The 26373-nt window shown below is 39.0% G+C and overlaps 1 protein-coding gene across 1 annotated transcript; it reads left to right on the top strand.

The window, feature by feature from the left end:
• The first annotated feature begins 3366 nt into the window (after positions 1-3366).
• On the top strand, positions 3367-3987 carry LOC125845823 (uncharacterized). The gene is made up of 2 exons (XM_049525340.1): positions 3367-3825; positions 3949-3987. Exons 1-2 carry the CDS (start codon positions 3367-3369, stop codon positions 3985-3987), a joined length of 498 nt encoding a protein of 165 aa, XP_049381297.1.
• Positions 3988-26373: the final 22386 nt, after the last annotated feature.

Here is a 26373-nt window from a genome sequence, read left to right as displayed (position 1 = left end):
GTTGAGTTTTTAGTCAAGTCATTCGGGTAAACAAATGCACCAGAAACTTTTATGGATTTGATGAATAGGGTGTTCAAGCCATTTTTAGATTTGTTCATGATAGTATTCATAGATGACATTTTGGTGTATTCAAGATCGGAAGCGGACTATGCTAATCATATGCAGAATGTTTTACAAATTCTTCGTGATCGTAAGTTGTATGCAAAGTTCTCTAAATGTCAGTTCTGGTTAAAATCTGTGGCATTATTAGGTCATATTGTATCCGATGAAGGAATAATTGTTGATAACCAGAAGATAGAAGCCGTAAAACACAGGCCGAGACCTACAACGCCTACGGAGATTCATAGTTTTCTTGGATTAGCAGGTTATTACAGAAGGTTCGTTAAAGGATTCTCTTCCAATGTTGCACCCTTAACAAAGCTATGATACATCCAAACTTACACTCCAAATAAGGAGTGTAAACGGTCGCTGTCAATTTACAGAGCTCAACTAGAGTTGAGGTCGATCCCACAGAGAATTTCTTTACAGATCAAGTTTCACTATTGCATTTACTCAATTGTCATTACTATTGCCTAAACAATTAACAAGGAAAGTAAAATTGGGTTTAATTGAAAAGTATTCTATCAGCAAGTACTTCCAGTCAAAACTTAGTTACACGGTTCACAAAAGATATCGTTGTAAGTTGATTCAATGAATTTAAAGAAACCAGGTTTTGTGTTCACTATGACGTCGATTATAACGCTCTTCCGTAAATTGAGTGTCAAGTAAATCAATGTTTACAGACTCTTTGCGATTTAGGTAAATCTAACGCTTCTCAGCCTAATTAGATAATATCCACTCTAATTCTCTCGAACTTAAAGTGTTATCGATATTGGACTTCGCTTAATTTAATCCGGTGTTAAAGATCCCTTCTCTCGAAATTCGACTTTAACTCCAATTCGTAAACTTAGTTTAGCTTTTTCCCAACTGGTGCTTTTCTCTCGAACAAACACCAGATACAGGCCTGTCTAAAGCGTGCACTCAATAGACTAAAATGATAATGAAAGCTGTAAACTACAAGTTGTAAACAAAGATTGCCTTTTTACTCATTTTACAAAATCACAACTAGATATCATCATAGATCCCACACAACCAGTCATGACATTTAGCCACTCATGTTTTTATGCAAAGAATCAATCATAGATAATGAAAACATATTAAGATTTACTTACAAAAATAATCGGTAAATCAACAACCACTTGATAGTCTCAAGATCGAAAGGAACTATGTCCCACCGAAGACAATAATCTGATTCCAAAATCTCCAACTCAAGTTTTCCTCCGTTCCTCATTGTGTAACGTTAGATATTCCCTCATGAATTACAAAACGACCTAAATTAATTCAAAATAGAATGTTTAAAATGAGTCCTAATCAAGTTAGGACTGATTTGTCGGGCCTTGTCACAGCCACTATCACGTTCCGTCAAGGGATTCACGGAATGTGAATCCCTTCGTGGTCTTGCCTTGGTCTTCCCCAGAGTGGGTCTTCAAACTTGGTCACTGGAATGTACCACGAGAGACACCACAGTCTATAGTGAGTGTCACGGTCCGTGAAGTCACTTGTGGTCTTCACTTGTTTTCAAACCTTTTTTAACTCTTTTGCTTTTATACTGGTTTAGCTTCACGGTAGGTACCACGGTCCATGGAAATAACAATGGCCCGTATACCCCTCTGTGATCTTTACTTGGTTGTTCTTGCTTTTCATCTTTTCAGGGCCCATTTCTGCCTTACTTTCACGAACTCAACCACAGATCGTTATGAAGTAAACGGTTCGTTACAGTGACCGTGAACTTCACTTGTCGACATCAGTTCTGCTTCTTTTTCTGTAAAACCCAGATTCTGCCTATATAATTAACAAACCCATAAAATAATCCCGAAATATCACTTAATTCCAGTATTAGTTCATAGTTATGAAGCATCAAATGTGCTACGATTTTGCAGCACATCAAGCTAACACACAAAGAAACCAAGTTTTAGTAGAGTGATTATTCTGAAAGAAGCATCCAAGAGCTGGAGAATAAATTAACTTCTACACCTGTATTGGTACTTCCAGAAGGCACAGAAGGCTATGCGGTGTATTGCGATACTTCGGGAGTGGTATTAGGTTGTGTATTGATGCAGCATGGTAAACTAATAGATTATGGCTCAAGGTAATTGCGGCCACATGAGAAAAATTATCCAACCCATGATCTAGAGCTAGCAGCAGTTGTGTTTGGTTTGAAGATATGGCGCCACTACTTGTATGGAGTTCATGTTGACATATACACTGATCATAGGAGTTTGCAATATATCTTTAAGCAAAAGCACCTAAATCTGAGGCAGCAAAGATGACTGGAGGTATTAAAAGATTATGACATTGATAGCTTGTATTATCCCGGTAAAGCCAATATAGTAACTGATGCTTTAAGTCGTAAAATAATGGCAAGCACTTATGGGCAATCTATAGAAAGAAAAGGAATAACTAAGGATTTATGCGAACTAGCTAGATTGGGGGTTCGCCTTATTGAATCTCCAAACGAAGGGGTTATTGTGCAAAATGTGGCAGAATCCGCATTAGTAGTGGAAGTGAAAGAGAAGAAGTACACTAATCCTATTCTATTACAACTTAAGGAGAATGTACAATAGGGTATAACAAAGGCATTTGAGCTTACACAAGAGGGAGTACTTCTGTGTCAAAACAGATTGTGTGTACCTAACGTAGATCAATTAAGAAAGAGGATTATGATGAAAGCACATCATTTGAGATATTCTGTCCATCCGGGGTCAACTAAAATGTATCATGACTTGAAAAAAATGTATTGGTGGGGGCACATGAAGAAGAACATTGTGGAATTCGTGGCTCAATGTCCAAATTGTCAACAAGTAAAAGTAGAGCACCAAAAGCCCGAAGGTTATATATAGTGTATAGAACATCCAATTTGGAAGTGGGACATGATCAACATGGATTTTATCACTGGTTTGCTTCGCTCATTTCAGAAGTTTGACTCCATATGGGTAATAGTTGACAGACTCACCAAATCAGCACACTTCATGCCAATGAAGACTACTTATACAGTTGAAGAGTATGCAAGGTTGTATATCAAAGAGATAGTTCGGCTACATGGAGTGACAATCTTTATTATATTGGAAGTCATTTCAGAAGAGTTTGGAAACACAAGTGAATTTAAGTACAACCTTTCACCCTCAAACAAACGGTCAGGCAGAGCGTACAATTCAAACACTTGAGGATATGCTGTGAGCTTGTATATTAGACTTCAAAGGTTTTTGGGATGATCATTTTCCATTGATCAAGTTTGCATACAACAATAGCTACTATTCAAGTATTAAAATGGCACCTTATGAAGCTTTATATGGTAGAAAATATAGATCCCCAATTGGTTTGTTCGAAATAGGTGAAACTACCTTAATTGGGCCAGACCTTGTTCATCAAGCTATGGAAAAATTTAAAGTGATACAACAACGGCTAGAAACAGCTCAAAGTCGACATAACTCATATGCAGATGTTAGAAGGAGAGGACTAGAATTTTCTATAGGGGATTGGGTGTTCTTGAAGGTGTCACCAATGAAAGGGGTAATGAGGTTTGGTAAAAAGGGAAAGTTGAGTCCACGCTATGTTGCGTATGAGTTAGAGCTACCTCATGAGCTTTCAACCGTTCATCTGATGTTTCATGTCTCAATGCTTCGAAAATGCGTAGGTGTCCTATCTCGTATTACTCCTACTGAAGATGTACAGGTTACAAGAGATCTCACTTATGAAGAAGTACCCATTGCAATTCTGGATCGACAAGTTAGGAAGTTAAGAAATAAAGAAGTAGCTTCTGTGAAAGTATTATGGAGGAACCAACAAGTAGAAGAAGTTACTTGGGAAGCCGAAGAAGTAATGAAATTGAAGTGTCCTCATATGTTCCAGACCGATGAGAAAGATGAAAATGTTGAGTTGAGGCGTTAACAAATAAGTATAAGTCTATATGTTCAATGTGATTAATATTGGTACTAACTTAGGCATGAACTTGTTTGGGTTGGATAACCATGCTAACATTCGAGGATGAATGTTTTAAGGGGGGGAAAATGTAACAACCCGTATTATGCATATGCTTGTTCTATTCTTGTGATACTTTAATTAGCCTTATAGTATAGGTGAGGGACCATATTTCTTATATGATTAGCATTGGTTTAAACTAGACCGGAAGTTGATGTGATGCCTTGCACATTTCATCATGTGTACTGCAAGTTAACTCTAACAAGAGTATTTAAACTCGAGACAGTAAGGTGGTAATTGAGCTTAAAGTTGAAAGTTAAGTGCTAAGTTAAAGCAAAAGGGATTAATATTTAGAAAATGGAATAAAATAAGTGAGCTGCTTGCTTTACTTAACTAAGCTAGTAGGTGACAAGTAGGTGCATCACCTACTTTGACTTATTGACCAGTCTAAAGGACCAAGTAGGTGCCTTAGCTACTTGAGGTATATGGATCTAGTTAAAAAGGCCAAGGTTTATGGATCAGATTGGGGTTATGCTAATGGACTCACTTGAGGCCCAAACTAAGTTAAATAAAATGAAAATGAAATTAAAGCCCAGCAGAAAAATCTACCAAGGCCCAATATATTTATGCCCAAGTGAATGCTAGTAGGTGCATCGCCTAGTTTGACCTTCTGAGCTGCTTGATGTACATAAGCAGGTGCATACCCTACTTGACCAATTAGTGGCTGAAAATGGACCAAAAAAGGGAAGTTCCAAAGGGTATTCTTAAAGGTGAAGAAATCTCAATATAAGATATATTGGCTGCTATTCTTACTCATTTTTAACACAAAATATTGAGAATTAACTCTAGCTTTCTCTCTTTTTTCTTAAAGATTAAAACAACAGCCTTAAAGTTCCTTCTAGGGTTCTTGAAGAAACCCTCATATCTGCAAACCAAGGTAAGAGAAACACTTATAGATTTAGCTTAATTCTACCATGGAAGACTAGAAAACATGTTATTCATGCTTAATTATAAATACAGGGCAGAAGTTCCCACAAGTAGCTCACTTTCCTTAATTATTAAGATATTTTTCTCTTTTTCTTTGGTTTATGGGTGAAGGGAAGTTTAAGTTCTAGAGGAATTCAAGTTATAAGGAGAAGTTGCAGAACTTGAGGTAAGGTGACTGCTCCATCTTCTTTCTCCTTATGTATGAGTTTGAGTGAGGAATTATGGGTGTGCTATCATAAAGAATTCAAGGGGGTGGTGAGCTCAATAATTGGTTGTATGATAAAGAATATTTGAGGCTGTTTTATGTGTATTGTTGTTGGTGCAGTTTGGGTAATCTTGGAAAAGGATATCTAACGTATGTATTGGGCAGAGAAGGAGGGTGTGGTGATACATATTGTTTTAAGGGCTGTATGGGCTCATTATCCGTCAAAGTTAACTACTATTTTACGAGGCTCATGGTGTGATAGCTACTAATTTAAGTTTATCATGACTTATATTGTAGATTAAAACCTGAAAGGGGAGGCTGAATCGTGATAGTTGTATTGGTCAGAGGATAAGGTAGTTACGGCTATTCGTTTCAATATTCTTCAACATGAAAATTGGTACTTGTAATTAATATTAGTAAGTGAATTTCCTAAGTTCTATTCCTAGTAAAGGAAACATAGTGGCAGCATACGATCTACAAATAACTAACAATATTTCCCCCTCTCCTTAGTGTATAGAATTAGTTCATTATAGGTTTACTACTCTATACTTGTGCAATTATCCTCCTATGCACTGGTATAGAAATGATATTTGCAAAAGTAAGTTTGGTGAATCCTCCTCTTAGCCAGTTGAAGTCAATTGTGTCATTTATGCTGACAAGTAATGCTTGATGTGACATAGCTTCTTATGTCATTGTTACTGCCTTGAAGTATTATTTTCATGTCTTGTACTACTGGTCCGTAGTTCCAAATATAAAAATTGATTATGACCACCAAAACAATAATCTCAATGTTTAAAGAATCTAAGTGAAGCAATCTGTATAATTAAGGGTGGCAGCTCAGGGGCGATAGCCTAGCATGGGCCTATCCCAATTGGTATAGAAGGGTGGCAGCTCAGGGGCGAAATCCTAGCATGGGTTAATCCCAAATTTTGTAATTATGAGGACCGCATCCCAGGGGTTAAAATGCCTAGCATAGGTCATTCTCTTCTACAACTGATCAACTGGTCATTCGTATCATATGCCTTATAAAGATCATAACACACAAAAAGGTAAAGACAAGAATGTAACATACATGATCCCACAAGAGTTAACAAAAGGTGGTTTTCTATTCTGATTTATGCACACATAGATTGATACTTGGTTTTATTCGACCTCTTATTTTATATATGTTATTGCCTTACATATTCAATACATTTTTTCATACTGACGTACCTCGCGGGGGTACGCTGCATTCCATGCTGCTGTACAGGTACTCCAGCTAGTAGACCTCCTCAATAGGAGCACATGACACTCAGCTACTTTTGGTGATCTCCAGGTTGATTCGAAGCTTTATTGAGTCCTTGGTAGATTCATTTTGGTATTATATCTTAGTTAAGGGTAAGGCGGGGTCTGTCCCAACCTACTCTAAGTTTTAAATCTTTAGAGGCTTTGTAGACTTATGTATATGGTTCAGTTGCGTCTTAACAAGTTGTGGCCTCAACGGCCAAGTCTTGTATATTAGTTTTGGGTCTAATTAAGTTGGTTCGCATCGCTGCATCCTATGCAAACTTGTCAAAAGATTGTCATAGTTATATGCATAGTAAGCACATGTTACATGTTGGTTCACTCGGGCTTTAGGGCATCGGGTTCCTGTCTGTCTTAATGGGATTCGAGCCGTGACAAAAACTGTGATTCTGTGATATTAACGGAATGGTTTCTAACTTCTCTCAATGTTTTGCAGACATGACTAAACCTAAAATTACAGGATGAAACATGCCACCCCGAGGGAAAGCAAAAGGGATTACCCTAAATGAGGATGCAGCTGGATCCAAGGGCAAGGCCACAAAACACCGCACATCTGGTGGGAAAGGCAAAGGAAAAGGCAAAGCACTTGCATCGCCGGAGACAAGTTCCGACAGTGATGGCATCTATGACACTTACCTCACTACTTCTGAGAGTGAAGAGGAACATCAGGATCCCCAGACTATTATTTCTGATGATGATGAGCTGGTAATGGCTCAGTGAGCAGAGTTACGATCTAAAAAGATGAATGATCCATCTAGGATCCGGACTCCTCAAGCCTCCACTCCTTCCACTCTAGCTCTTGAGCAAGCATTGGTCCTAGAACCACCAGTTCAAGGTCCTCCCCCAAAGTCCATGAACAAGTTGAAGACTTAAGGTTTAAAGACAATTCTTGAGGAAAAGCATTTGTCCAGATGGAGTGATTGATAGGTACCCCGAGATTATGAGATGTCTGAAATCTCATAACTTCCAGATTTTCATAGATCCCCGTGGCCCATATATTCCAAGCTGGGTCAGAGAATTTTATAGTGTGAATAGTGCATTGATACCACGCGGGAAGAAGCCGACAACTAAATTTACGGTGATTGACTACGTAGTTGTCAAGGGAAAGAAGGTGCAATGTGACTCTTCTGCTATAAATGTCGTTCTGGGGTGCACCGCGACACTGGAGGACACCAGTCAGGTTATGCTCAGAAGGACGTCACTGGAATATATGAAAGAGTGGTTAGCCCCGTTAGTATCAGACGACACTCCTAAGTGGCTTGAGACTGGGGTAGTTATCGAGAAAAAGGACGTAAACGTGGCAGCAAGGTATTGGTTTGGCTTCATCAGCAGTACGATCATGCCTTCACATAATGAATCTATCCTTCGCCAAGCAAAAGTAGCCTGCTTAGGTTGCCTCATCAAAGTAACAAAGCTAAACTTGGGAAGGATCATTTCTTCAGAGATGCTTATGCGTGCAAGGCTGTGCCAAACCTCACTTCATTTCCCAGAATTGATCACGGAGCTATGCAGACGTGCTCGGGTACCTAGAGATGCAAAGAGAGATGTGGAAGTGATTCCCACATCCTTCGTTGATATTCGAAGGATCAAATCTGAGTATCTTAAGGACCAAGCGGAGAAGAAGCAGAAGGAAGCCCAGTGGACTCTTCCCTAGCTGTGGACACAGACTCCATACCTGCAGAGGCATATTTGCCTACACCGGCTCCTGGACTTTCAGGTACATCTATTGCCACTGCTACTCCTGCTAACTTTCCAGGTTCTGCCGTTGCCACACTGCCTCCTAGACCTGCTTCTTTTGCCACCCTCCGAACCCCGATCACCCAAGCATCACTAATCCGGATAAGGAAACTAGCCCATTCTGCTGATCGTTGAGCCGCCAGACTAGAAACGTCCATTCCAGGGATGATTCAGACTGCTTTGAATGATGCTGTGAGACCGTTAAGCACTACCATTTATGCCCTCAATGCAAGGATAATGTGTGTGAGCGTGATCAAGGGGCCACAGATGAGGTGATGGCATTAAAGACCGCTATTCCTGCTTTGTGGGAGGAGGTGAATCAATTGAAATCCACCGATATGTCCATGGTCTTTGGCACAGTGAAGATTCCAGATGCACCCGAGAGGCCTCCGGCTACCACAAAAAATTAGGATATAATGGAGCAGCCAACCAAGCCTGAGTCGGAGGCAGAGACTGATGCTGAGATGCTTGAGGAGACTGAGGAAGCTGAAGATAACGACCTGATTGAGACTGAAGCAACCATGGTAGATGCAGTTGTGCAGGCTTCCCTGGCAAATACACCTTTTGATGTAACTAATGGAGCGGGAACTTCTGATGTGACTCTGGGTACTGAGGCCCAAGTCGAGACAGATGCACTAGGCACTGATAGAGCCACCACTTACCCAGGATCCCCTTTTCACCGACCTCTCTGTCTTACTTCTATATCTACTGACTGTTGAATATTATTATGTTGTTTGCATTTGAGGACAAATGTTTTAATTGTGGTGGGGTGAGGCCTGTCTTTGTGTGCTATTCGTAATTCTTGTTTTGATTATGTATTTGGGCTTCTTGCTAAACCACTATTATACACTGCTTTTTGTGGATGTTCGAGCTTGTGGCTCATTTTGTTTTCATTATAAATGATTTTTGACCCGTTCGAAAATAATTTCCACCCTTTAGTGTGGTTGTTCTTTTAAAAATTTGAGTATCAGTTGTGATCAATATCGATGACTCGAATAGTGCTCACAATTGAACAAAAATGAATGTGCGGCCACAACGAGGGCAATTGAAGTCGCATAGACAATATGTGAACTCTTTGCATCTCGTTGTGACTAGCCATATATCGAATTGAAATCTCTTATGATGAGCTTGCACACTAGTGAAAGTATGAAGTCTTATTTTACTTTGGTGTCGATGCCTTGTGTGATGAGATTACTGTGAATCATGCATGATAACACCTAGAATTTGCTCCATTGGTCCGGTTGACTAAGTAATGATATCTCTTGATATGATCTTAGGAAATTTCGATGAGTTTGACCCAATTTGACATATACCTCTTTTGTGGCCTACCCTGTGAGTGTGTGAACCTCTTTTGAACACCCCTTGAGCCTTAGCCTTCCTTGGAAGAAACTTGATAAAAACATGACTTTTCTTAATCCACTGCCTATAATCCTCTTGATTTGTGGTTGATTGAATAGCCAACTTAGGCCAAAAGCCTGAGTAGAGGGTGTGGTGAAACGGGAAAGCAAGTCAAGAAGTGCAAGAGAATTCCCTTTAACCCATGGTGTTGAGAAAAATGGAACCCCTCCATACAAAAAAAAGAATGAAAAAGAAGAAGTCATGGAATAAAGTTACTAAAATGCAAAAAGAAATGGGGGTTCCAACCAACCATGGAAAGTGAATAATGGGATGCTTGTGAGCACAAATGAAAGTGATGAAGGAAAAAGGAAAAGAGTGTTGTGAGCACCACATCTCATGAAGATGTAGGTCACTAAGATTAAATGACCATACCTTTGCACTCAGTCCCATTACAAGCCTTGAAATGATCTTTATGATCTTGAGTGAACTAAAACAATTGTTGATTGGAATATACGGGGAAGCCTATGGGTGAATTCATGCATTGTGTTTATCTTTGTGAGTGTGAGTGTTGATCTTGATTCCAGAACTTTAAATGATTAAACCGTTGTGTGTGAAAATGGAATCATTCTTTTGTGTGAGGGCATTTGAATACCTTTGTTAACCTTGAACTAGCATTTGAAGCAAGTATTGTGAGCTTGAGATTTCTTTGATAATGGTGAGTCACAACTTGAATCTCTGAGTGCACAGTTGATCTTTTATAAGTAAGTTGAGTCTTTTTGTATGCATTCATGATTGAGTCTTGTGTAGCCCTGTTTGAGACATATTTTTTGAACCGTTGAACTTGATTTTTATTTGAGGACAACCAAAAGTTAAAGTTGGGGTTGTTGATGAGTCCACGATTAGGACTCATTTAGGGCTATATTTCAATTAAATTAGTGTCCTCAAATGCATATTTTGTCTCAATATCTGATGTAAATCCTTAAGTTCCAGGTATTTTGAGTTTGAGGGTAAGCATGGACACTACTTGGCAAAATGGAACAAGGCGGCTGAAAAGATGATGAAAAGAAATCCCGAGGGTCGCCTAATACATTAGGTGAGTTGCCAAATGGCTTTAAACTTGCCTAATGTTCTAGTGTGCTGAGCCCTGAAGGAAAATATCAATTCGGCGGTGGAGAGGAAGAGTCAGCGTATCGCCGAGTAGTTGCGTGAACCTGTACATTAATGCCCTTTGTTACAGAACCCAAATCTGCTAAATGTCAATGAAGATAGGCGATGAACTATACCAAAGGGCGGATCGCCGAGTGGATCATCGATCCCAACTAACTTTGCCGAGTGGACCTTCAGAGCACACTTTTTGACAACTATAAATACTAGTTTAAATTATTAGTTTTAGTATCTAGAAATCAATTTCACAAAATATTGAGTTTTTAGACATTTTAAGTTTTCTTAGAGTTTTCGGAGACATTTGTTCTAGAGTTTGAAGATTTGAAGGTTTTCAATTCCAAGAAATTGGAAGTGGATATCCAAAAATCTTCATCCTAGATGTGTGTAAAGACATTTTTTATCATACCCACTTGATGGAAACGCTTGTTGGTATCGATTTCTATCTCTTTTTCATGTCTAGCTGAAACCCCAATTCTTGGGGTGTGATTATGTGAATATGGGTTAGATTAACTGTTGGGTCTTGCTTGTTGATAGTTTATTTGTTGTTTAAATGTGATTTCATTTAGTAGTTGTGTATGAACTTAATGGGATTGTAGTTGCAAATACAATTTCATCTTAGTGTTTTTGGCTTGCTCGAGAGAGAGGTCATAAAACTAGGATTACTAAATTGATAGCCGATGGTATTGGATCGAAATGGGTTCAGCTCGAGAGACTGAATCCTAGTCCTTCTCCCACACATTGAACTCGAGAGAGTGAATGGGCTAAGGCGGAGGCTGTTCTTAACGCGGCAAATCAGTGTTCGAGAGAAACCGATTTGATTCAGGGTAAGTTGTTCAAGAGAAAGCTTATCCCTACTAAAGTCTAGCCTAGTCACAAATGTTCAACAAGTTACTCTCAAAAGCATGTACCCGATAGTCTAGTTTATCTCGTATTCCTATCACATCCCAAGAATCTCATATCCATAGCTCGCCTCTTTTATATTTTTTGTTGTTTTTGCTTATAAATCAATACAAAACCCCCTATTGATATTTGACACATTCGTGTCACCTTTTGATTTGAAATGTTTTTATTCGATAATGTTTTTAGCTATGATTAGTTAGAACTAGATTTTACTTTACTATTTGATTCTCAATCATTAACTACTCCCTTGGGACTTGACCCCAACCTTTGGTTGGGTTATATTACTACTCACGATCGTTGGCACTTGAACTGGAAGTAGTGTCTTGATAGCGTGATTCAATCATTCGTCTTTGTGAGTGTGAGTGTTGCATTTGATTCCGGATCATTAAATTGTTAAACCATTGTGTGTGAATATGGAATCATTCTTTGTGTGAGGGCATTTGAGTACCTCTGTTGAGCTTGAACTTGCATTTAAAGAAAGTATTGTGAACTTGGAGAATCTTTGATAATGGTGAGTCATAACTTGAATCTTTTAGTGCACAATTGATCCTTGCATGAGTAAGTTGAGTCTTCTTGTGTGCATTCATGATTGAATCTTGTGTAACACTGTTTGAGACATCCCTTTTGAACTGTTGAACTTGATTTTTACTTGAGGACAAACAAAAGTTTAAGTTAGGGGTGTTGATGCGTCCATAATTTGGACTCATTTAGGGCTTGATTTTAATAGATTTAGTGTCCTCAAATGCATATTTTGTGCCAATAACTAATGTAAATCCTTGATTTTTAGGTATTTGGATGGAGTAACAAAGCATGGACACTAATGAGCAAAAAGGAACAAGGCAGCTGAAAGAATGAACAAAAGAAGGCCTAATGATCGCCTAACCCATTGGGCGAGTTGCCGAATGGCCATGAACTCATCTAAAGTTCCTGTGTGCCAAGCCCTGAAGGAGAAAATCAAGTCCGCGATAGAGAAAAGCAGTCAGTGAGTCGCTGAACGATTCCGCGATGCAGTGCTAGATCGCCCAAAGTTACAAAACTTGAAGATGCTAATAGCCAAAGCAAAAAGGTGATGAAATTAACAAAAGGGCGGATCTCCGAGTGGATAGGCGATCCCGACTTATTGCGCCGAATGGTCCTTCGCAACATATTTTTGGTGACTATAAATACATTTTTAAATTCTTAGTTTAGTAATCGATTTTTCATTATCTAATATCAGAATGAGTTTTTGAAGTTTGGGATTTGAGAGTATTGAGACAACATTTTCCTTAGCTTTGAAGATTTGAAGATTTCCATTTTAGAGAAATTGGAAGTGGGTCTTTGAGATTCTTCAACCTTGACCTTTGTAAAGACGAAATTAATCTTACCCAGTTGATGGAAACACAATTTGGTAACGATTTTTATCTTTTTATGATGTCTAGATAATATCCTAATTCCTAGGGTGTGATTATGTGATTATGGGTTGATATCGGCCTTCAAGGCTATCACCTCCTCAGAAACTCTCTGTCCCCGCTCAAACATCACTACTCTCGTTGTGAGGGCATAAATAAAATCCTAAAGAGGAGTCAATGCGGCAATGATAGCTCGCTCAATCATCCAGGGAAATGCGACCTCTAGCTGGGAAGCACACATATCAGCAGAATCAACCAAGTGCCCCATCTTGAGAAGCATCACCGGAGTGATTGGAGGCCGGGAAGTAGAAGTACCACCAGGATATCTAGGGGATGGGGGAGCAACAGAAGAACGACAAGTGTCTGAAAGAGTGGAGCTAGAACTACATGAAAGCCCAATGGCCAGAGTAGGCTCGACTGCCTCTGCAGGTAGTGTTTTGATGTCAACCTCCGGGGATGTGTCCATCGGAGCTGCTCTCCTCTTATCAGACTCGTCCAATGTGTACTGGACCTCTATACGCTGGATGTCGGGTGAAGAAGTGGGTGTGATCTCAACATCCATCTTCTCATCTTGAGGAACCCCGTCCTGACGACATAATTTTGTGATCAATATCGGGAATAGAAGCGATGTATTTCTTAGTTTGGCCCTCATGGCCATCTATGGCTCAATGATCAGGCCCAAATTAAGCAGCTTCCTGGCTATGATAGATTCAAGGCAGGTGTAACATCCGGTATTACGCATATGCTTGTTATATTCCTATAATACTTGACATAGCCTTATGGTATAGGTGAAGGACCATGATTCTTATATGATTAGTGTTGGTTTAAAATAGCTCGGAAGGTGATGTGATGCATTGAACGTTTCAGCATGTGTACTGCAAGTTAACTCCAACGGGAGTATTTAAAGAGATAGTAAGGTGGTACTTGAGCTTAAAGTTGAAATTTAAGTGCTAAGTTAAAGCAAAAGGGATTAATATTTAGAAATTGGAAGAAAATAAGTGAGCAGCTTGCTTGACTTAAATAAGCTAGCAGGTGACAAGCAGGTGCATCACCTACTTTGACTTATTGACTAGTCCAAAGGACCAAGTAGGTGCATCACCTACTTGAGCTATATGGATCTAGTTAAAAAGACCAAGGTTTATGGATCAAATTTGTTCCTATGCTAATGGACTCACTTGAGGCCCAAACTAAGTTAAATAAAAAGAAAATGAAATTTAAGCCCAGCAGCCAAATCTACCAAGGCCCAATATTTAACCCCAAGTGAAAGCAAGTAGGTGCATCACCTAATTTGACCTTTTGAGGTGCTTGATGTACATAAGTAGGTGCATCAACTACTTGACCAATTAGTGGCTGAAAATGAAACTTTCTAGAGCATATTGTTAAAGGTGTAGAAAGATCAATATAAGATATATTGGCTGCTATTCTCACTCATTTTAACAAACAATATTAAAGATTAACTCCAGCTCCCTCTGTCTTTTCTGTTAATGATTAAAACAGTAGCCTTAAAGTTCTTCTAGGGTTCTTGAAGAAACCCTCATCTCTACAAGACAAGGTAAGTGAAAACACTTATGGATTTAGCTTAATTATCCCATGGATGAATTAGGAAAACATGTTATTCATGCTCAATTATTAGTAGAAGGCAGAAGTTCCCACAAGCTACTGCTCACTTTCCTTACTTATTAAGATACTTTTCTCTTCTTCTTCGGTTTAAGTGTGAAGGAAAGTTGAACTTCTAGAGGAATTCAAGTTATAAAGAGAAGTTGCAGAAATTTAGGTAAGTTGACTACTCCATTTTCTTCCTCCTTATGTATGAGTTTGAGTGAGGAATTATGGATGTGCTGTCATAAATAACTCAAGGGGGGTGGTGAGTTTAATAATTGGTTGTATGATAAAGAATATTTGAGGTTGTTTTATGTGTATTGTTGGTGCAGTTTGGGTAATCTTGGAAAAGGATATATAATGTATGTATTGGCAGAGAAGGAGGGTGTGGTGATACACATTGTTCTAAGGGTTTTATGGGCTTATTATCCATCGAAGTTAGCTACTGTTTTACGAGGCTCACAGTGTGATAGCTGCTAATTTATGTTTATCATGACTTATATTGTAGATTAAAACCTGAAAGGAGAGACAGTATCGTGATAGTTGTATTGGTCAGAGGATAAGGTGTGTAAGGATATTTGATTCAATATTCTTCAACATGAAATTTGATACTTGCGATTAATATCAATAAGGGAATTTCCTAAGTTCTACTCCTAGTAAAAGAAACATAGTGGCAGTGTACGATCTCCAAATAGCAGACACTATTTCCCCCTCTCATTAGTGTATAGAATTACTTCATTATAGTTCACTACTCTATGCTTGTGTAATTATCCTCCTATTTGTTGGTATAGAAATGGTATTTGCAAAAGCAAGTTTTGTGAATCCTCCTCTTAGTCAGTTGAAGTCAATTGTGTCATTTAAGCTCACAAGTAATGCATTGATGTTACATAGTTCCTTATGTCATTGTTACTACCTTGAAGTTTTATTTTCATGTCTTCTACTACTGGTTCGTAGTTTCAAATTTCAAAAATGATTATGACCATTATAAAAACAATCTCAAATATTAAAGAATCTAAGTAAATCAATCTGTATAAATAAGGGTGGAAGCTCAGGGGCGAAAGCCTAACATGGGCCGATCCCAATTAGTATAGAAGGGTGGCAGCTCAGGGGCGAAAGCCTAGCATGGGCCGATCCCAATTTGTGTAATTATGAGTACCGCATCCCAAGGATTAAAATGCCTAACATGAGTCATCTTCTTCTACCACTGATCAGCTGGGCATTCGTATCACATGCCTTATAAAGATCATAACACACAGATATGTAAAGACAAGAATGTAACATGCATAATCCTACTAGTGTTAACAAATGTGGTATTCTATTCTGATTTATGCACACATATATTGATACTTAGTTTCAATCAAACTCTTTTTTTATATATTTTATTGCCTTACATATTGAGTACAGTTTTTCATAGTGACGTCCCTCGCAGGGGATGCTGCATTTCATGTTGCAGACATATGTGCTCGAGCTAGTAGACCTCTTCAATAGGAGCGCACGACACTCAACTACTTTTGGTGAGCTCCATGTTGAATCAGAGCTTTACTGAGTGCTTGGTAGTTTCATTTTGGTATTGTATCGTAGTTAAGGGTAAGGCGGGGTATGTCTTGACCTACTCTAAGGTTTTCTATCTTTTAGAGGCTTTGTAGACTTATGTATATGGTTTAGTTGCGTCTTAAGAAGTTATGTCCTCAACAACCAAGTCTTGTATATAAGTTTTGGGTCTACTTATGTTGGCTCGTATCACTGCATCCTATGTGAACTTGTCACAAGATTTTCATAGTTATTATATGCGTAGTAACCACATGTTACATGTTGGTTCTCTCTGGCCTTAAGGCCATCGAGTGCTTGTCCGTCTTTATGAGATTTGAGGCATGACAAAGGTGGTATCAGAGCAGGTCATCCTAGAGAGTCTACAAAGTCGTGTCTGTGTGGAGTCTTGCTTATGGATGTGTTGTGAACCACATTTATAAACATGAGGCTATGGGACATGTAGGAGTTGTCTCCTTTCTTTAATTTCTTAGATTGTGCGATAGAACCAGCGTTGTAGGTGAATTATATCGAATTTATAAATTGTTTTGTTATAGCAAAGATGCCAGTTACGAGAAGGACTAAAAGTACTGGTAAGCGAGTAGATGTGGCTGCCCAAGAATGGACCAGCCAACCACCACCTAGTCAAGCTGTACAAGGTGAGGCTCAAGATGAGTCTCTATCACAGACTTCCTCGACCCCTCCATCTTCAGAAGATCTAAGGAGGGAAGGTGCACCTCAAGAAACCCCTATTAATGCTATCGAGCAAGATTTGAGGAATGCAGTCCAATTATTGACTCGTATAGTTGCTGGCCATGGCCAAAGGCAAAAAGGTCTAGTTGCAGGTACTAGTGGTATATATAGAGTAGCTGGCACGCGGATATGTGACTTCCTTAATTTAGACCCTCCATCATTCACCGGGTCAGATCCTAATGAAGATCCATAGGACTTTATAGATCAAATCCAACGCACTTTGGTGAAGAAGAACTTGAGCTAGCAACATATAGATTAAATGGTGTGGCTATATTGTGGTATGAAGTTTGGAAGCAATCTAGTGGAACAGATGCATCTTCAGCTACATGGAAAGAGTTCAAATAGGCATTCCTTGACCAATATCTACCATTGGAGATCCAAGACACCCATACGGATCAGTTCTTAAATCTCCACCAAGGAAGTATGAGCGTGAGAGAGTACAGTCTCAAATTTAATTCCTTGTCCAGGTAATCTCCTAATGTAGTAGCTACTATGGAGGATAGAGTTCATCGATATGTGGATAGATTAGATTCATATCTGGTTAGAGATTGTACCATTGTTTCGTTGAATAAAGATATGGACATAGCAAGAATGCAAGCTTTTGCGCAAAAGTTGGAGGATCAAAGGCAAAGAAGAAGGATACAAGAGTCATAAACAGGGCATTCTAAGAGGGCCAGATCCATGAGGCAGTTTACAACATCCCAAGGTGAGTTTAGGCCTCTGTTCTTTAACAAACCGCTAGGCCATCATCTTCCTACTCTACAACTAGTGCCCCTCTTCGGTTTCAAGGGCCTAGGGGCAATCAGTTTGGGCAAAGAGGTGAAAGCCAAGGTTCACGAACAGCGGGGTACCAAGAGCAGTGAAGTATGTGTGAATCACGACCTCCTCAATAGTCTTGTAAACAATGTGGAAGAAATCATTTAGGTGCATGTCGGTTTGGGACAAATGTTTTTTTTGGTGTGGTACATCGAGTCATATAATGAGAAATTACCCTCATAGTGGTGTGGGTGGTGTGGCACAACCTACTAGATCAGTTGCTGCATCATCATCATCAGCACCTTATTTGGGTAAGGGACAGATGCCTACTGGTCGTGGTAGAGGATCTAAGGGAGCAGCTAGTTCTAGTGGAGTTTAGAATCACACATTTGCTCTAGGGGATCGACAAAATTTAGAAGCCTCGCCGGATGTCGTTACAGGTACGTTGTCCATCTTTTCACGTTTTGTATATGCATTAATTGATCTGGGGTCTACACTATCATATGTTACTCCATTGATTGCTGAAAAATTCAAAAGAACACCAGAATCATTAGTGAAGCCATTTGAAGTGTCTACACCGATTGGTGAGTCTATTATAGCTAGAAGGATTTATCGTAATTGCATTGTAACTGTTTGTGATCGTGATACATTGGCTGACCTTGTTGAGCCATGAAATGGTAGATTTTGATGTTATAATGGGTATGGATTGGTTAGCTTCTTGTCATGCCACGGTAGATTGCCGAACTAAGATGGTGCATTTCCATTTTCCAAAAGAGGCCGTCCTTAAATAGTAAGGTAATATTGGGACACCAAGAGGTAAATTTATTTATTTATCTTAAGGCAAAGAAGATGATGTCCAAAGGATACATATGTGATATAATGAGAGTGAAAAATATAGATGCGGTGCCACCAACTCTTCAATCCATTCTGGTAGTGAATTAGTTTCCTGATGTATTTCCTGAAGATCTTCTAGGTTTGTCTCCAGAATGAGAAGTAGAATTTGGTATTGATGTTATTTTAGATACTCAACCTATCTCCATTCCTCCGTATAGAATGGCCTCGGCAGAATTACGGGAGTGGAAGGAGCAATTAAAAGACTTATTAGAAAAAGGATTCATAAAGCCTAGTATGTCCCCATGGGGAGCACCATTTTTATCTGTATACAAGAAAGATGGCTCGTTAAGAATGTGTATCGACTACCGCCAGTTGAATAAGGTAACGATTAATAACAAATATCCCCTCCCTTGAATTGATGATTTGTTTGATCAGTTACAAGGTGCTAGGTGTTTTTCAAAGATCAACCTGAGGTCGGGTTATCACCAAGTTAGGGTCAAAGACAAAGATATACCCAAGACAGCTTTCCAAACACGGTATGCTCATTTTGAGTTTTTAGTCATGTCATTCGGGCTAACAAATGCACTAGCAGCTTTTATGGATTTGATGAAGAGGGTGTTCAAGCCATTTTTAGATGTGTTCGTGATAGTATTCATATATGACATTTTGGTGTATTCAAGATTGGAAGATGGATCATGCTAATCACTTGCGGTAGGTTTTACAAACTCTTCATGATCATAAGTTGTATGCGAAGTTCTCTAAATGTGAGATCTAGTTAATATCTGTGGCATTCTTAGGTCATATTGTATCCGATGAAAGAATAAAGGTTGATAACTAGAAGATACAAGCCGTGAAAAACTAGCCAAGACCTACAACGCCTACGGAGATCCGTAGTTTCCTTGGATTGGTAGGTTATTACAGAAGGTTCTTGAAGGATTCTCTTCCATTGTTGTACCCTTAACAAAGCTAACACATAAAGAAACCAAGTTTCAGTGAAGTGATGCATGTGAAAGAAGCTTCCAAGAGCTAAAGAATAAATTAACTTCTACACATGTATTGGTAGTTCGATAAGGCACAGAAGGGTATGCAGTGTATTGTGATGCTTCGGGATTGGGCCTAGGATGTGTATTGATGCAGCATGGTAAAGTAATTTCTTATGGCTTAAGGCAGCTGCGGCCACATGAGAAAAATGATCCAACTCATGATCTAGAGCTAGCATCAGTTGTATTTGCTTTGAAGATATGGCGCCACTACTAATATGGAGTTCATGTTGACATATACACTGATCACAAGATTTTGCAATATATCTTTAAGAAAAAGGACCTAAATCTGAGGCAGCGCAGATGGCTGAAGCTATTAAAAGATTATGACATTGATATCTTGTATCATCCCGGGAAAGCAAATGTAGTAGCTGATGTGTTAAGTTGTAAAATAATGGCAAGAACTTATGGGCAGTCTGTGGAAAGACAAGGAATAACTAAGGATCTATGTCAACTAGCTAGCTTGGGGTTCACCTTGTTGAATCTCAAGACGAAGGGGTTATTGTGCAAAATGCGGCAGAATCCTCATTAGTAGTGGAAGTGAAAGAGAAGCAGTAACTTGATCCTATTCTATTAAAGCTTAAGGAGAATGTACAATAGGGTATGACAAAGGCATTTGAGCTTACGCAAGAGGGAGTACTTCGATGTCAAAATAAATTGTGTGTACCTAATGTAGATGAATTAAAAAACAAGATTATGATGGAAGCACATCATTCAAGATATTCTGTCCATCCAGGGTCAACTAAAATGTATCATGACTTAAAATAAATGTATTGGTGGCGGGATATGAAGAAGAACATTGTGGAATTTGTGGCTCAATGTCCAAATTGTCAACAAATAAAAGTAGAGAACCAAAAGCCTGGAGGTTATATGCATTGTATAGAACTTCCAATTNATGCGTTAAGTTGTAAAATAATGGCAAGCACTTATGGGCAGTCTGTGGAAAGACAAGGGGATCTATGTCAACTAGCTAGCTTGGGGGTTCACCTTGTTGAATCTCCAGACGAAGGGGTTATTGTGCAAAATGCGGCAGAATCCTCATTAGTAGTGGAAGTGAAAGAGAAGCAGTAACTTGATCATATTCTAGTAAAGCTTAAGGAGAATGTACAACAGGGTATGACAAAGGCATTTGAGCTTACGCAAGAGGGAGTACTTCGATGTCAAAATAGATTGTGTGTACCTAATGTAGATGAATTAAAAAACAAGATTATTATGGAAGCACATCATTCAAGATATTCTGTCCATCCAGGGTCAACTAAAATGTATCATGACTTAAAATAAATGTATTGGTGGGGGCATATGAAAAAGAACATTGTGGAATTCGTGGCTCAATGTCCAAATTGTCAACAAATAAAAGTAGAGCACCAAAAGCCTGGAGTTTATATGCATCGTATAGAACTTCCAATTTGGAAGTGGGACATGATCAACATGGATATTGTCACTAGTTTGCCTTGCTCATTTTGGAAGTTTGACTTCTTATATAGTTGACAGACTCACTAAAGCAGCGCACTTCTTGCTGGTGAAGACTACTTATACAACTGAAGAGTATGCAAGGTTGTATGTTAAAGAGATAGTTCGGCTACATGGAGTGCCAATCTCTATTATATCAGATAGGGGAGCTTAATTCACTGCAAATTTTTTGATGTCATTTCGAAAGAGTTTGGGAACACAAGTGAATTTAAGTACAACCTTTCACCCACAAACAGACGGTCAGGCAGAGCGTACAATTCAAACACTTGAGGATATGCTGCGAGCTTGTATATTAGACTTCAAAGGTAGTTAGGATGATCATTTGCCGTTGATCGAGTTAGCATACAATAATAGCTACAATTCAAGTATTAAAATGGCACCTTATGAAGATTTATATGGCAAAAAATGTAGACACCCAATTGGATGGTTCGAAGCTGGCAAAACTGCCTTATTTTGGCCAGATCTTGCTCATCAAGCTATGGAAAAAGTCAAAGTGATACAACAGTGGCTAGAAATAGCTCAAAGTCGACATAAATCATATGCGGATGTTAGAAGGAGAGGACTAGAATTTTCTATAGAGGATTGAGTGTTTTTGAAGGTGTCACCAATGAAAGGGGTAATGAGGTTTGGTAAAACGGGAAAGTTGAGTCCACTCTCTATAGGGCCATATAAGGTTATTCGAAGAATTAGCTAAGTTGCATATGAGTTAGAGTTACCTGAAGAGATTTCAACCTTTTATCTGGTGTTTCATGTCTCAATGCTTCGAAAATGTGTAGGTGACCCATCTTGTATTACTCCTACTGAAGATGTACAAGTTACGAGGGATCACACTTATGAAGAAGTACTCATTGCTATTCTGGATCGATAAGTTAAGAAGTGAAGAAATAAAGAAGTAGCTTCTCTAAAAGTATAATGGAGGAACCAACAAGTATAACTTAGGCTTGAACCTGTTTGGGCTGGATAACCATGCTAACATTCCAGGACGAATGTTTTAAGGGGGAAGGATGTAACAACCCGTATTACGCATATGCTTGTTATATTCTTGAGATATACATAGCCTTATCATATAAGTGAGGGACCATGATTATTATATGATTAGTGTTGGTTTAAACTTGTTCGGAAGGTGATGTGATGCCTTGCACGTTTCAGCATGTGTACTACAAGTTAATTCCAACGGGAGTATTTAAAGAGACAGTAAGGTGGTAATTGAGCTTAAAGTTGAAAGTTAAGTGCTAAGTTAAAGCAAAAGGGATTAATATTTAGAAAATGTAATAAAATAAGTAAGATGCTTTCTTGACTTAACTAAGCTAGCTGGTGACAAGTACCCTACTTTGACTTATTGACCAGTCCAAAGGACCAAGTAGGCACATCAGCTACTTGAGCTATATGGATCCTTTTAAAAAGACCAAGGTTTATGGATCAGATTTAGGCCTATGCTAATGGACTCACTTAAGGCCTAAACTAAGTTAAATAGAAGGAAAATGTAATTTAAGCCCAACAGCCAAATCTATCAAGGCCCAATATTTAAGCCCAAGTGAAAGCAAGTAGGTTCATCACCTAGTTTGACCTTTTGAGCTACTTGATATATATGAGTAGGTGCATCACCTACTTGACCAATTAGTGGCTGAAAATGAAGCTTTCATGAGGATATTTTCAAAGGTGAAGAAAGCTCAATATAAGATATCTTGGCTGCTATTTTCACTTATTTTAACACACAATATTGAGGATTCACTCCAGCTCTCTCTCTCTTTTCTCTTAAAGATTAAAACAACAACCTTAAAGTTCTTCTAGGGTTCTTGAAGAAACCCTCATCTCTACAAGACAAGGTAAGTGAAAACATTTATGGATTTAGCTTAATTCTCCCATGGATGAATTAGGAAAACATGTTATTCATGCTCAATTATTAGTAAAAGGCAGATGTTCCCACAAGCTACTGCTCACTTTCCTTACTTATTAAGCTACTTTTCTCTTCTTCTTTGGTTTAAGTGTGAAGGGAAGTTGAACTTCTAGAGGAATTCAAGTTATAAAGAGAAGTTGCAGAAATTGAGGTAATGTGACTGCTCTATTTTCTTCCTCCTTATGCCTGAGTTTGAGTGAGGAATTATGGGTGTGTTGTCATAAAGAACTCAAGGGGGTGGTGAGTTCAATAATTGGTTGTATGATAAAGAATATTTTAGGCTATTTTATGTGTATTGTTGTTAGTGCAGTTTGGGTAATCTTGGAAAAGGATATATAATGTATGTATTGGGCAGAGAAGGGGGGTGTGGTGATACACATTTATGGTGATACACATTGTTTTAAGGGATGTATGGGCTCGTTATCCATCAAAGTCAGCTACTATTTTACGAAGCTCACGGTGTGATAGCTGTTAATTTAAGTTTATCATGACTTATATTGTAGATTAAAACCTGAAAGGAGAGGCTGAATCGTGATAGTTGTATTGGTCAAAGGATAAGCTATGTAAGGATATTTTATTCAATATTCTTCAGCATGAAATCTGATACTTGCAATTAATATCAATAAGTGAATTTCCTAAGTTATGCTCCTAGTAAAAGAAACATAGTGGTAGCGTACGATATCTAAATAGCAGACAATATTTCCCCCTCTCATTAGTGTATAGAATTACTTCATTATATTTCACTACACTATACATGTGTAATTATCCTCCTATGTGCTGGTATAGAAATGGTATTTGCAAAAGCAAGTTTGGTGAATCCTCCTCTTAGTCAGTTGAAGTCAATCGTATCATTTAAGCTCACAAGTAATGCATTGATTTTACATAGCTCCCTATGTCATTGTTACTGCCTTGATGTTTTATTTTCATGTCTTATACTACTAGTCCGTAGTTCCAAATATAAAAAATGATTATGACCACCATAAAAACAATCTCAAAGATTGAAGAATCTAAGTAAAGCAATCTATATAATTAAGGGTGGCAGCTCAGGGGCGAAAGCCTAGCATGGGCCGATCCCAATTGGTATAGAAGGGTGGCAGCTTAGGGGCGAAAGCCTAGCATGGGCCGATCCCAATTGGTATAGAAGAGTGGTAGCTCAGGGGCGAAATCCTAACATGGGCCGATCCCAATTTGTGTAATTATGACTACCGTATCCAGGGGTTAAAATGCCTAGCATGAGTCATCCTCTTCTACCACTGATCAGCTGGTCATTCGTATCAAATGCCTTATAAAGATCATAACACACAGTAAGGTAAAGACAATAATGTAACATGCATGATCGCACAAGATTTAACAAAGGTGCTATTATGTACACATGTATTGATACTTAGTTTCTTTCAAACTCTTATTTTATGTATGTTATTGCCTAATATATTCAGTACATATTTCGTACTAACGTCCCTCGCGGGGGACGTTGCATTTCTTGCTGCAGGCACATATACTCCACCTAGTAGACCTCCTCAATAAGAGCACACGACACTCAACTACTTTTGGTGAGCTCCATGTTGATCAGAGCTTTACTGAGTCCTTGGTAGATTCATTTTGGTATTGTATCGTAGTTAAGGGTAAGGCGGGGTATGTCCTGATCTACTCTACAGTTTTCTATCTTTTAGAGGATTTGTAGACTTATGTATATGGTTCAGTTGCGTCTTAACAAGTTATGGCCTCAACGACCAGGTCTTGTGTATAAGTTTTTGGTCTACTTATGTTGGTTCTTATCGCTGCATCCTATGTGAACTTGTCACAAGATTGTCATAGTTATTATATGCATAGTAAGCACAGATTAAATGTTGGTTCTCTCGGGTCTTTAGGGCATCGGGTTCCTGTCCTTCTTAATGGGATTTGAGGCGTGATAGCATGCCACCTTTAAGTGGCCGAGAATTGACTCATTCTGTGACGGCCTCATCATGCTGTTGATGAACCCAAACCAGTATCGAGCAACTACATTTAAGTCCCTCGTCTCTATAGGTCCTCTTGACTCAATCCACCTTGGGGTGGTGTGAGAAATAAGGGAGACTAGCCAACCCTTCCAGTCATGTAGAGTCTTTGTAGTGATCATACTCTGGTACACATGCTCAAAATCTGTAGTCCTCTCAAACACAACGTTGATATCATTGTTGCTGCATCTAACTTTCCTCCATCAGACCATCACGAAGTCCACTGGCTTGAAGGCACTAGCCTTCTTCTTCCCTTTAGGCACCAGGTCACTATAGATAGCATAGAACTCCGGGACCCATGTAGGAATGTATGGGCCATAGGGCCTGGTGAAGACCTCAAACTTGTGGAACCGAAGGGTGTCCCATAAATTTGGATGTTTATCCACTACCCCATGTGTGGATAGTTTCTTCTCCTCCATGATGGCCATCAATCCCTCGGCCTTTAGTTGGTTGAGTGACCCGGGAGGAGAACCCTATATTGGTGATGCCTGAACCATCATCAGTGCCGGAGGAGACACAACAGGTGAAGTTGGATGGGTCGGCTCCAGAATCCTAGATGGATCATGGCGAGGTTCAGAGCGTAACTCCGCTTGCTGGGCCAGTAGCAACTGGTTGTCCTCAGGCTCAAAGAATGAATCCTAAGAATCATAGGACTATCCCTCACTGCCGGATTTGTACTCCAATGTCTTAGACATGGGCGCTTTGCCCTTTCCCTTGCCTCCATTCGGAGGTAACTTCTCGCCCTTGACATTGGAAGCAACTGCTTCCTCATTTATTATGACTCCACGTGCTCGCTTTCGGGGAGGCATGACACTATCATTCAAATTTGTTCTATACATTCCTGCATACCACATAGAAAAATGTTAGAAATATTTCCAGAATACTAAAGGAAAAATAGTTGCAGAAAGACTAGTCGAACNTTTAGCTTAATTCTTCCATGGATGAATTAGGAAAACATGTTATTCATGCTCAATTATTAGTAGAAAGCAGATGTTCCCACAAGCTACTGCTCACTTTCCTTACTTATTAAGATACTTTTCTTTTCTTCTTTGGTTTAAGTGTGAAGGGAAGTTGAACTTCTAGAGGAATTCAAGTTATAAGGAGAAGTTGCAGAAATTGAGGTAATGTGACTACTCTATTTTCTTCCTCCTTATGTATGAGTTTGAGTGAGGAATTATGGGTGTGTTGTCATAAAGAACTCAAGGGGGGTGGTGAGTTCAATAATTGGTTGTATGATAAAGAATATTTGAGGCTATTTTATGTGTATTGTTGTTGGTGCAGTTTGGGTAATCTTGGAAAAGGATACATAATGTATGTATTGGGCAGAGAAGGATGGTGTAGTGATACACATTGTTTTAAGGGATGTATGGGCTCATTATCCATCAAAGTTAGCTACTATTTTACGAGGCTCACGGTGTGATAGCTGTTAATTTAAGTTTATCATGACGTATATTGTAGATTAAAACCCGAAAGGAGAGGCTGA

The sequence above is a fragment of the Solanum stenotomum genome, chromosome 11 (assembly GCF_019186545.1).
Source record: "Solanum stenotomum isolate F172 chromosome 11, ASM1918654v1, whole genome shotgun sequence".
Classification (NCBI taxonomy): domain Eukaryota; kingdom Viridiplantae; phylum Streptophyta; class Magnoliopsida; order Solanales; family Solanaceae; genus Solanum; species Solanum stenotomum.
Note: the sequence above shows the minus strand (reverse complement) of the source record. Positions and strands in the feature narration are given on the sequence as shown.

Bases quoted from the DNA above. Each gene is read 5' to 3' on its own strand.
- LOC125845823 (XM_049525340.1), top strand. From the start codon at position 3,367: ATGGCACCTTATGAAGCTTTATATGGTAGAAAATATAGATCCCCAATT. The intron at 3,826-3,948 runs GTTAGGAAGTTA...CATATGTTCCAG, and splicing joins TTGCAATTCTGGATCGACAA to ACCGATGAGAAAGATGAAAA.